The sequence below is a fragment of the Fragaria vesca genome, linkage group LG5 (assembly GCF_000184155.1).
Source record: "Fragaria vesca subsp. vesca linkage group LG5, FraVesHawaii_1.0, whole genome shotgun sequence".
NCBI classification, from domain to species: domain Eukaryota; kingdom Viridiplantae; phylum Streptophyta; class Magnoliopsida; order Rosales; family Rosaceae; genus Fragaria; species Fragaria vesca.
Window position 1 is genome coordinate 21,183,494 of NC_020495.1, and position 13,087 is coordinate 21,196,580.

The 13,087-nt window shown below is 40.7% G+C and overlaps 2 protein-coding genes across 2 annotated transcripts in view; one reads left to right on the top strand and one right to left on the bottom strand.

Annotated features, from left to right (window-relative positions):
• The window catches only part of LOC101306138 (alpha,alpha-trehalose-phosphate synthase [UDP-forming] 5-like), a 6,931-nt gene extending 3,496 nt beyond the window's left edge, over positions 1-3,435 (top strand). Inside the window, exons 2-3 of the mRNA XM_004300184.1 lie at positions 1,055-1,328; positions 2,744-3,435. Coding sequence (XP_004300232.1) covers positions 1,055-1,328; positions 2,744-3,067 — 598 coding nt within the window. The 3' untranslated portion in view covers positions 3,068-3,435. The remainder of the gene's footprint in view (positions 1-1,054; positions 1,329-2,743) is intronic.
• Positions 3,436-4,609: 1,174 nt separating this feature from the next.
• Positions 4,610-12,447, bottom strand: LOC101299390. The gene is made up of 3 exons (XM_004301625.1): positions 11,856-12,447; positions 10,546-11,763; positions 4,610-10,401 (listed from the first exon to the last, which is right to left on the bottom strand). The coding sequence occupies exons 1-3, from the start codon at positions 12,445-12,447 to the stop codon at positions 4,610-4,612; spliced, it is 7,602 nt and encodes a 2,533-aa protein (XP_004301673.1).
• Positions 12,448-13,087: the final 640 nt, after the last annotated feature.

Sequence of the window (13,087 nt, forward strand, 5' to 3'; positions counted from 1 at the left end):
TTTCTTTCTTTCTTTTTCTTTTTTTTTCTTTTTTTTTTTTTTTTTCTGTTTCTGTTTTTATCAATGGTAATTAACTGACACAAGGAAGAGAAGAAGAGGGCCATAAACTGTAGAGTTTTTACTAATATAAGAGGATGTCTTGTTTTCCCAGTATGAAAGCGCTGGTATTTCCTCCTTTAAATCATTGAAGATTGTACTCTTGGATCTGCTCACTTGAGTTTTCAGTAGTTACGGTATTCTTTGTTGTAGTATATATGAATAACAGATGAACTGTGACAGCTTGTGTCAGCAGTTAAAGATGGACTAATATGCAGTAAACAAGAGTCATAAATAACATAGAAGGGTGTAAAGGAGCAATAAAATTAGGATAGTTATGCAATGTGTTTACTTCTCTGGAATTGGAACAGTCTCCTTCCAGCAGAATTCAATCTATGTGATATCTGGGGAGCCCTTGAAATGAAAACATGAAAAGTCCTGATAGATGGTGTACTGGACAAAACTAGATTCCCAATGGTACAAAATCAAGACTATGTAGCCAAATCATACTGATCAAGTCACAATGCTAAGTTAGTTTGTTCAAGTTACCATTTTCTCTATTCTCAATCAATGACATTGGCTGCCTTGAATGCTCAAAATGTTCGAAGTGTCGATAAAATGCATTGGTACTGCTCCTAAGTGACTAAGTCCTAGTACTAAATGGTAGTCCTTGTATCAGTGCTGGTTTGAGGTTGTTAGTTTTTGCAACCAATATATCTAGAGATGAATGCTGTATCATTAGGCTTGACACAGAGGATAGACCCAATCACCTTAGTTTTGATAACTTTTCTCTCCTGTGATACTTTTTATTTTGTCATTAATAATTTAAGGGAATGAAGGAGGTAGAACTACATCTCCTAATATTAGTCATTATCAGCTCCACTACTGTAATCAGTGTAATGTAATATCTAGTTCTAAAAGTAGAAACACATCTGAACATTCCATTATTTGTTTGGCTTGGCTTCTTTGTGCTGACTATTGAATTCTATTCTTTTTTCTTTTTTTTTTTTGTTTTCAGGTCAAATCATAACACCGATTGGGAAACGTGCGTATCTGTTCCAGATTTTGATTGGAAACAGATTGTTGAACCAGTAATGCAGTTATATACCGAAACAACTGATGGGTCTAACATAGAGGCCAAAGAAAGTGCTCTAGTTTGGAATTACCAGTATGCAGATCCAGATTTTGGCTTCTGTCAAGCTAAGGAGCTTCTGGATCACCTGGAAAGTGTTCTTGCCAATGAGCCAGTTTCTGTCAAAAGTGGCCAGCATGTTGTAGAAGTTAAACCTCAGGTTAGTGGCTCTTTGTCCTGTCAGTTTACACTGTCGTTGCCATCCATTTCGAAAATGTTGTCTTCTTGAGTATTACATGTCTAAGTGGTCCACAAATTGGTCGGGCTGAAGCAATAGAAAATATTAAAAGAAGTCCTGATTGCTCTCACTTATAAGGAGGATGACAATTCTCAAATCAATAGACAATATTGGAGTATTAAGTCACATATCTCAACCATAGAGAGGCCTCGTTTGGTTCATGGATTGGAAAGGTTGGGACGGGAAAGTTGTTCCTTTCCTTTGTTTGGCACACCTAAGGAAAGGAAAAACTTTACTGCAATATGGGAAAATAGATGGGAAATTGGATCCTCCCACATACCATGGGATTCAATCTCCCTCATATTTTCCCAACATTAATTGCATCTTTCAAATATTATTTTAATGTATGTTATTACCAAATTATCCATAAAATTTGTGAATTTTGAATATTTTATATTTTAATATTAAGGATATAATTGGTAAATTAGTGTTACTTGTTTTCCTATCCATGCATAAACCAAACATTGGAAAGGAAAGTAAAATACATTTCCTAGTTACTTTCCCGACGTTCTCAAATACCTCATAGGGAAACTAGTGGGAAATTTACTTTCCTATGTACATAGAAAAGACCAAGGAACCAATTTCCTTTCCATCAACCAAACGAGGTCTAAAAGTATTCCCAAAGGCTAGGGGAGATGACTCGTGACTGTGTTCTTTTGTGCGACCTGCAATAACTGTAAGAATGAAGGATCTTCTCTAATTTTTTTGAAAGTGAGGATTTTCTGTAATTAATTTGTCATGATTATTCAAACTAGTAGGTAAACTGATATCCTTGAAATCCGGTTTACAAGGAAAGGATGAGCCAATATCAAAGATGAGTTTTTTTTTTCCCGATTAATCAAGGATGAGTTCTACCCATTGGTTTAACATACCAATCAAATTGTTGAGTTGATCAAGTAACCTTAGGCAGTTGAGTTTGTAGATGTTCAGAGGATTCAAATGATAATTACTAATAAGCATGACCTGAAGAAGGTAGGAGATATTGTAAAGTTGTACTACTGGCCTACTGCTGAAGTGATGGAAAACATATCTGGTCTTTAAATTTTTCCAAAAGCCTTTTCATTCATTTCAAGGCAGAACATCATTTGTCAGTCTCACTGAATAGAATCTTTTGTAAGAGATACTTCTATCATACATCTATCAGTACAGTTAAAAGAAAAATCTTTTATGTATAATGGATTTTGTATAACTTTCTGTAATCTTGCAGTCACTATATTTATGTGGAAGCATGAAAAAATTAAGCCAACTCTTCTTTGAGGTTGAGCTATATATATCATTTTGTGCACCGAGAGGCACACTCCAATTATTCTAAATTTGTTTGTTTGCCTGATCCATAGGGTGTGCACAAGGGCCTTGTGGCAGAACGTCTCCTCTTAACAATGAAACAGAAGGCAATGCTCCCAGACTTTGTTCTGTGCATTGGGGATGACAGGTCCGATGAAGATATGTTTGAAGTGATAATGAGTGCAAGGGACTCTCTCTCTCCAGTGTCTGAAGTGTTTGCATGCACTGTTGGTCGGAAGCCCAGCAAGGCCAAGTACTTCTTGGAAGACACAACTGAGATTGTGAGAATGTTACAGGTCCTTGCCAATGCTTCAGAGCAGGCGGCTAGAAATACTGCGCAACCTTCTCAACGAGTGGTTATTGTAGAAAGTAAATAGATTATTCATTGTCTCTCCCTATCTGTAAAACCTCCAACTTTCACAAAGATATTCAGATGCTGGTAGTTCAGAGTTTTGGGTCAGATCGATGGTTTGGAAGTGTTCGTCTTTCTTATCCATCAGGTAAAAATAATTTTATTGTGCCAAGTTGTTGCAAAGCTTTTGGTACTAGGAGTAGCAAAATAGTAACGGTTAAAGCTGGTATTTACAGGGTGTGTATATGATATTTCATGTGTTATTTGGTATTTTGATGTAAGTTGCATATGTAGCAACTTCAAAGTAGTTCATGATTTTATAATTCTGTTTCAACACTATGAATATATGTCTCGATAATCCATGTCCGCCCGACGAATAAAACATGAATTTATAAACCCCTTCCTACCTCATTTATTTTGGAATTCCTCAATCATAAACAGAAACACTTGTTTGATTTAAGCTGGTCATTTAGGTTGCAAAGGTTACAAAAGAGAGGGGATGTGTAATAATGATGGTTACAGATATCATCCGACAACATGTTCTCAAGAGTGGTCGATCCAACGAGTGAAGATCATTTGTGTTTTTTATTCTTTCCACTGTTATATTATCCATGCCGCATCCTCTTGTTCATTTCATATTCTGATTAGTACGTTTGATGCAGGAAAGAAGAAATTGAAAAATGAAAACTATAATGCTAATGAAAGGAATGCTTATCAATCCCTTTCTAAGTATGTCTATTGCCTTTCTTTGTTTTGTTTTGGAGTCGGCTGTATGGTGAACTACAACCTATCTTTTTTCTTTCTTATGTTGTTGAGAATAAAGGTTCCATATATTCAAACTTTTTGGTGGTGACTCCTCTTGTCAGTATCATATATTTAATGGAGGGTTTTTTTCATATATATTGCTTTTGCTCTTGAGCCACAGCTTTGTTTGATGATATATGGTTTGGAGTTTGATTCCCAGGTAAATGAAACAAAGAGTCACTGCTTCATGGAGATGCCCCATACTTATCCTCTAAACACTTCACTGTGAGCTTCAGATGCTTCAGCCTCCATGTATCAGTCTCACCTCTGTCCGCATTCGGTTTGTAAATGTCAGAGTTACATGCTCTTGAATTCCTGTTTATGGAATGGAATAAAAGATTAATTTGGAAATATGACTGAATCCGGTTTGATACCAGACTGCCTACGTATCCTGTGAAGGAATCAAGTCAATCGTAGTTCCCCTAATTGAATCAGGAAAGAAAGTTTGCAGCTGCACCTAGTTAGAGCTAGGTTGCCTACGTACCCTGTGAAGGGATCAAGCTACACGTAGTTCACCTGATTTGATTCAGGAATGATGATTTGTGGGTTAGGTGACTGCATCTAGCTTTTTGGGACTAAACTGCCTACATAACCCTTTTAGGGGATCAAGCCGTCGTAGTTCGGGAGGATTTGTGTTCTAACTTTTGCCTGGACCGCCCTCCCGGCTTTTCAATCCAGCGAGTTTCTTTTTTTTTTTTTTTTTTTTCTTGGCTCTAACTTTTGCCTGGACCGCCCTTTCGGGTTTTCAGCCCAGCGAGCCCTCTCAAGCATAGAACTTTTTGACGAACTTTCCATTTACGCATGAGTAGATGCAATCTCCATTAGCGTTTGAAAGCTCATATGCCCCTTTACTGAAGACTTTGGTGATGACATAGGGTCCTTCCCATTTCGGCTCAAACTTCCCTTTTGACTGTCTGGTGACAATGATAGGCCTTCGTAATGTTAGGACTAAGTCTCCAACTTTGAATGATCTGGACTTAACCTTTTTATTGAAGGCACCTGCCACTTGTGCTTGGTAAATCTCGAGCTTTTGTTGGACAACCAATCTTTTTTCATCGAGCGCTTCAAGTTCCGCAAGTCTGACTCTTGCATTCTCATCTGGATTTGCAAGCTGGGTGGCTATCCTTGGTGATGGTAGCTGAATCTCGAGTGGTAACACTGCTTCGGATCCATAAACCAAACTGTATGGTGTGCACCCTGTTGCCGTACGAACTGTAGTTCTATAAGCCCACAACGCCTCGGGTAGACGTTCATGCCAATCTCTCTTGTTTCTTGAGACCATCTTCTTTAAAATATTACCGAGGACTTTGTTGAAAGCTTCAGCTTGCCCATTTGCCGTGGGGTTGTAGCTTGCAGAAAATGAGTGTTGGATATTGTATTTTTCGCACAGTTGGATCATGGCCTTGCATTTGAAGTAAGAGGCATTGTCAGATATGATCTTTGAAGGGACACCAAAGCGGTAAATGATATTACTCCGGATAAAATTTGCAACATCTTCTGCCTTGACTGATTTAAGAGGGATTGCCTCTGACCATTTGGAGAAATTATCCGTCCCAGCTAGTATATATTGATCTAACCTTGATGATTTAGGGCTTATGGGACCCATGACATCAAATACCCAAGTGTCGAAAGGGTATGATAGAATGGAAGGGTGTAGAGGCAATGGAGGTTGGTGTATGAAATCCCCATGTATTTGGCATGCTTTACAGGTACGGGCAAAATGTATTGCGTCTTGTACCATAGTGGGCCAATAATAACCTATCCTCATTCTCAACTGAGCTGCGAGCTTTGGACCTACTTGATGAGCTCCGCAGATGCCCGAATGAGTATCCCTTAAGGCGTGAGCTGCTTCTTCCTTTGATAAACACCTCAAGAGTATCCCATCGAAGGACCTTCTGTACAAGATGTCATTTATATACACAAACCGAAGAGCTGTTCTTCTTATGTATACTCTCTTCCTTGGGTCACTAGGCAATTTCCCGCTTTGACAGTACTCAATCATGCATTTTCTCCAATCGGATTCTTCTTCAACTTCAAATACTGTGACTGCATATGCTTCATAGGATTCTTCTATCCGTTCAAGAGCAGGTGTCAACAATCGTCTTTCACCAACAGTAATTTGTATGTCTTTTTCATTTGGGAGAGTTAATGATGCTGCCAGTTTAGCTAATGCATCCGCCTTGTCATTCTCAGATCTGGGGATGTGGCTAACATGTACTTCTTGAAACCGTGCCATGAGGTACTTGACCCTTTGATGATATGGCATGAGATTTTCATTCCTGACAGCGTACTCATCATTTACTTGTCTGACGATGAGTTGAGAATCCCCATAAGCTTGTAAGGCATCGATCCTCATCTCTAGCGCTATCTCAAGCCCAATAATCAATGCTTCGTATTCTGCGACATTATTTGAACATACAGCCATGAGGGAGAATGAGTATGGGATTAAGCCTCTGGATGGCGTAATGAATATAACCCCTGCTCCTGCTCCTCTTGTTCTAGCTGCTCCATCAAAGTAAAGTTGCCACGTGGATGCCTCTGTAGAAAAGACTTCTTCATCTGGCAGGTCTTCTGGTAGTTCTATATGATCTGGTACCGGATGTGCTGCTAGGAAATCAGCGAGTGCTTGTCCTTTAATGGCTTTTTGGGACACAAATTTAATGTCAAATTCTGACAAAAGCAATGACCATTTCGCTAGACGTCCAGACAATACCGGTTTTGACATCAAGTATCTGAGCGGATCCGCTTTGGAGATCAATGTGATACTATGAGCAAGCATATAATGTCGCAGCTTTTGAGTAGCGAATACCAAGGCTAAGCAAACTTTTTCGATGGGAGTATAATTGTGCTCTGCCCCTACAAGTGTCCTGCTTAGATAATACAAAGCATTTTCTTTCCCCTCATCATTATTTTGTGCTAACATTGCCCCCAGAGATCTTTCAAGTGCGGCAATATAGAGGATTAAAGGTCTTCCTTTGATGGGTGCCATTAACACTGGGGGTTTGAGCAAATACTCTTTGATGTTGTCAAAAGCATTCTGGCAAGCTTGATCCCATTTAAAAGGAACGTCTTTCTTCATTAGTCTCGTGAAAGGTTGACATCTTCCAGAAAGGTTTGAAATGAACCTTCTTATGTATGCCAATCTTCCTTGCAAACCTCTTAGTTCCCGCAGATCCCTAGGGGGAGGCATTTCTCTAATCGCCGTGATTTTGGTAGGGTCGACCTCGATTCCTCGGTATCTGACAACAAAGCCAAGGAATTTTCCAGACATCACCCCAAAGGCACATTTCAACGGGTTCATCTTCAATTGGTATTTTCGAAGCCTTTCAAAAACCCTTCTCAAATCAGCTAGGTGGTGTTGCCTTTTTCTTGTTTTGACCACCAAATCGTCGACATAACATTCAACGGTGTTATGTAACATATCGGCGAAGATGTATGTCATTGCTCTTTGATAAGTTGCACCTGCATTTTTCAAGCCAAACGACATCACTGTGTAGCAGTATACCCCTTTTGGTGTACGAAAGGCTGTGAGTTCCTCGTCCTCGGGTGCCATCTTGATTTGGTTGTATCCCGAGAACCCATCCATGAAGGACAAAGCACTATATCCTGTTGTAGCGTCGACCAATAACTCTGTGATTGGAAGTGGGAACTCATCTTTTGGACAAGCATCATTGAGATCCCTATAGTCGACGCAAATGCGAATTTGTCCGTTCTTCTTTTTAACAGGTACGATACTAGCCAACCATGTGAGGTATTTAACTTCTCGAATGAAACCAACATCGATGAGTTTGTCAACCTCAGATTCAATTTGAACAGCGAGCTCTGAGCGGAAGCGTCGAGGAGCTTGTTTCACCCACCGTTTTTCTTCTGAGACTGCTAGCTTATGAACTGCTACATTGGGGTCCAAGCCAGGCATATCTTGATAACCCCAAGCGAAAACGTCTATGTACTCTTGGAGTAAAGACTTGTAGTCCCCTAGTTCATCTGGTGTTAATAGGGCGCTCACAAATATGGGTTTTGGCTCTTCTACTGTCCCAAGGTTGATCTCTTGAAGGCCATCAATGGTTGCTTGTCCTCCGTCTTCTATTTGAGGTGGGGCAGGCTCTGCTATGTCAATAAACTCTTCGTCTTCTTCTTCACTTGATTGCTCTTCATAAGAAACACAGTTCACTGACAAGGATTCCTCCGCTTCTTTGTTCATTTTTCTTCTTGTAGACTTCTTAAAAATCACCTTCACCCATCTTTTGGCTTGCCATTTCTTGACGGTTTGTGACTTGTTTGAAAGTGAAGATAGATTCTTGTTCAAACGGCATAAAGCTGAAACTCGAGGTTGACCTTCAATTGCCAAGCGTTGAAACACTGATACCCGTGGTGGAGTTTGGGTCCCAAGACGTCGAAAGACTGAAATGCGTGATAGCTTACATTTGGAAGCTTCTATCTTGGGGATTCTTACCTTGAGCATACCATCCACCTGCTGAACTGTAATTCTGAGTGGACTACTCTTTAGGTTTTTCTTAAGCTTCTTAGGGTTTACCCTTAATGGAGCGGATGACATATTTCTGAATGAGACAAATCGGTGATTTTGTCTTTCATTTTTTTCAAGTACTGTAGAGATCACCATATTACCTTCAGGAATAGACTGGTCAACTTTCCGAAGGGGCTTAGTATAGCTGGTCATTAGTGTTTCCATTGTATCCTTGACCGTTGTAAGTGCTTTTTGTCCTGGCTCACGTTGGTCCTCTTTTAGGTATTTGAAGATCACTTTTGGCTTTGTCACTTTTGAAGTCAAAGCATCCTTCTCACTTGAAGACGTTATTACTTTCACCCGGACTGGCCTCGATGGCTTAGTAGCCTCGGTTTTATGTTGCACAACTTCAGCTTTTCGTGACTTCCTAGCCTTTGATGGTTGTGAAGCAGATACGACTGGGGATTTGTAGAATTTGGCATCTGAGTAATTAACTTCTTCTCCTTTAAAAGGATCCACATCTGCCAATACTTTCTTCACCACTCCATCTGCTCTGAACTTGAAACATTGGTGTAACGTTGATGGAACAATGCCATATGTGTGGAGCCACGGACGTCCCAACAAAACATTGAAGGATGTGGGAGCATCAATCACATGAAATAGTGCATCTGAATACAACTCCCCAATTTCCATTTGAAGTGCGATAGTACCCATGGCTCTTTGTCCAGACTGGTTGTACCCTTGGATTGTCAACAAAGATGGGGACAATTGTTTTGGACTCATTCCCATCATACGAAGTGTCTTGAGTGGTAAGAGGTTTACTGCTGAACCACCATCCAAGAGAATCCGAATAAGCATGGTGTCTCCAACCAATCCTGTGACATAGAGTGGCCTGTTGTGATATTCAGATCCAAGCAGGAGGTCATCTTCACAAAACATAATGCATTCTTTGCAACCGATGCAAACTCTCGGAGTAGTCACGGCCACTTCTTCAATCTCGTCTTTGTAGATATCTGGGCACGTCAAAGCTTCAATGAGTGCTTCTCGGAGCTCCCTTGACATTTGCAATGCTTCAAAGACGCTTAACGTTGCTGGGACACGCTTCAAATGAGCTAACACATCGTACTTGTATTTTCCTGCCGACTCCTTTCCTTTGCTTTTGGTATGCTCAGGTACAGAGTTTGTTGATGTCGAAGCTGTTGAAGTTTTGTGGCTCTTGTCTATGACATTTTCTGAGGTCGGCTTCAACTTCAGCTTCTTGAGCTTTTCAGAAGTCGAGCCTGCTTCTTTCTTCTTATCAGCACTTGGGATACTTGAGCCAGAGTGTAACACTATCTCATTAACTACGGGTTCTGACTTGTCTTGATCCTCTTTTTTATCTGCTTCGGTGTCTGATTCGCCGGCGATGCCAATGGTGACCATGCAACACTCAACCACCTCTTCGTTTTCTTCTTCTTTCCTTTCGTCTTCGAGAAGTTCCTTGGGTAAGAATTCTCGAAGAGTGATTGGTACTCGAGGTGATTGTTCATATTCCTCTTCTTGAGGGGCCTTAGCTTTCTTGGGCGCCCTCTTCTTCTTCTTTTTGTTTTTCAAAGGGGGCCTTCCCCTAATTTTAACACCGGTTGGAGCGGAGGATTTTGTAAAAAGAGGTCGATGTTGAACCCTTTTTGTTACTGTACTCCATTCGTCTGCTGATTCATCTGACTCTTCTGAATCTTCCCAAATGTCAAGACTTGGTGCAGTCATTAGCTCATATAAACTCGGTATTTTGAGATTCCTGGGCCGAGGCATATCTGGGTACGCATGAACAATTTTCACGTTATCATCCACTTGAAAAGCAACCTTTATGGCTCCCTTAGGAAGTGAGACTGTTGGAACTTTTACTGCAGGACCTTCTTCAACCACATTTGCTGAAGCGGATGAGTCAATCTCAATTTCTTGGTTATTGATCATCTCCTGGATAATGTCTTTGAGTACATAGCAGTCCTTCAATGTGTGACCAAGCAAGCGATGATACCTGCAATAGTTGGGCTCCTTGGTCTTATTCACTTCAGCTGGGCGTTTTGGTTCTAGGAGCTTTATGCTTTTTGCTGCAAGCAACTCACTGAAAATTGAGTCCACATCGCCATCATCAAAAGAATACTTGACTTGCCTTCTTTCTTTCAATGTGAGTCTTCACAGTCTTTCATCTCTTCCCCTATTATTGTTGTTGTTGTTGTTGCTGCTGCTGGTACCTTCAGTTTTTCTTTCTGTTTTAATGAAAGTAGCCATGGACTCCCCTTTATTGACTGCAAATTTCTGCTTGACGTCATTTTTCTTTTCCCCAACTTGCAATTTCGGAGCTAGTGTCTTTTGGCGAGCCATTTGTCTTTCTACGTTGCTAGCTTTTGAGACCAATGCATCAAATGTTTGGGGTTCTGCAGTGCCTACAAATGTTGCAATTTCTGGGAGGAGGTTATTGGCACACATTTGAACCGCTGACTGCTCGGTCAATTTTTCTGGACATTGTAGGTTTAAACTTCTCCACCTTGTAATGAAATCGTTGGAGCTTTCCCCTACCTTTTGTCTCGAATCAGCTAGGTCAATGATTGAGATCTTCTTCTTTGAACTGACAAATTGAGCCAAAAATGCTCTTTGCATGTCATCCCACGTAATTATGGATCCTTCTTGAAGTTGGGTGTACCACGTAAATGCTGAACCCTTGAGAGATTGGACAAATTGTCTTACTAAAAAGGCGTCTAGCTGAGACGTCTCTCCGCAAGTTGAGTACAAGTGGGCCAGGTGTTCATGAGGTGAGCCATTTAGCCCATCAAACTTGTCAAATGTTGGTCTTTGGTACCCTTTAGGGAAGGGTATAATGTCATAATGAGAAGGGTATGGCTTGCAATATCCGATGACAGGCGGATTTAAAGACATCTGAAACTCTTTAATTCCCTCCGCAATCATTGTCTTGATGTCGTTCGGAGAAAAGTTGTTTGAGTTAATTGATGACGAACTTCCCTTTTCTTTTCTCAATTCGTCCATGTATTGCTCAAACGAGCTTTTCGGTTTGTCTTTCTCCTGCATCATTCGAGCCATCTGAGCAACCAAGGCTGCTACTTCAGCTTCCTTCTCTGCAAGTTTCTTAGCGGCCTCCGCTTCTACTTCGGCGCGCTTCTTGGCTTCTTCTTCTTGTCTTCGAGCTGCCTCTAATTCAAACTGAGCCAACCTCTTCTGTAACTCTTGCATTTGTTCTTCAGGAGTTTGTGAGTTCGTTACTAGTACTTGCTCACCTTCTACCTCCTTTCCTTTTTCACTTCTGGAAAATCGTTGTGGAGTTTTGATTGGTGATTCCAATAGCTGGGACGTTTCCTCTGCTACCTTAGCTTCATACTGAGTCACTTTTTCTATTACAGATGGCTCAAAAGCTGGGTTGTCACTCCATGCAACTTCTTCATCTTCTGATTCAGTGTCTGCCAATGGATTATTTTTAGAAGTGCTTTTTCGTGCTATGCCACGAGTAATTGGTCCTGGGTATAAGTCATCCCCAAAAACTGGGTATTGCTTGTTCTTTGTTCCCTTTCGCCTTCCCCACGTTTCGGTGGTGCATCGAGAGCTTTGACTACTTCCTCTGCAATTTGTCTTGGATCCATCGTAACTTGTTGGGAAGAGGTAGTTGATGTTGGACTCACTGAAGCTTCAGTTTCATCTTCTCCATCAGTGGAGGTCACCATCACACTTACAGTAGGTATACAAACTTGCATAGCACCAACCATGAAATAAGCTTGTGTGGGGGTCTTCCCCTCCTTTGAGGGAATCTTCACCTCCCTTGAGGGAATCTTCATTCTTTCCTCACTAGGTCTCGGTTGAGCAATCTCTGCTAGGATGGTTTCAATTGACTTTGCTTGACCATCTCTCTTCCTTTGAGCTCTAGCAGCTCTCTTTCTTTGGTTCCTCATCGCATTCTTAGAGGGGGTCTTGATGACTTGCGTCTTAACAACCTTCATCATCTTTTTGTCTTGTGTTGATCTAGGCTTCATCACACTACGGGTGATTGATGCATGGCCAAGGACGAAAGACATGTGGTGACCAGTTTTCTTAGTATTGTTGCCAATAGTTGGGAGCTTGTGAAAGAATACTGTCACTTGAGGTGCCATTGTTAATTTCCCTGAGACACACACAAAATACATTAGTAATTTCAAAAGGAGATGAAAGGGAGAATGGGCCCCTCGGTGGGCGCCAAAAATTATGTTGAGTAAAAAATGTACATAATATACTCGACATAATCTCGTCCTATCTCATTTATGGGAGATAAAACTTTTATTATGTTAAGTTCGACCCATTCAAGATAATATATCTCTTAATTACATTACGTACCCTTGGGAAGGGATCAAGCCATTCGTAGTTCAAGAATTCCAACAAGTGAATGACTTGTTGGAAAGGCTTTGATTTTAAAGTTGGAGTTGTATTTAGGACGAATTTGGTGTAGGTGAACCAGGGATTCGATTTTGTATTTGGATTTGTGTCTAAAGACATTTGGGCTAGTAGCGAGATTTTGGCTTCAAGAAGATGTGGAGATTTATTTGGAGCTGTGGTTGTATCTAGATTTAAATCTAGACTGCCTACATACCTTGTAAAGGGATCAAACCATTGTAGTTCAACATTTAGGATTTTTGGTTTTGTATTGGTCACATTTTTTGTTTCATGGAGCCTCCATTTGGTGAAGTTTCTGCCGAACTGATTTGGACACCCGAGATGGGTAATGTATCAATGTGACCGGGAGGCTTGAATAATTGA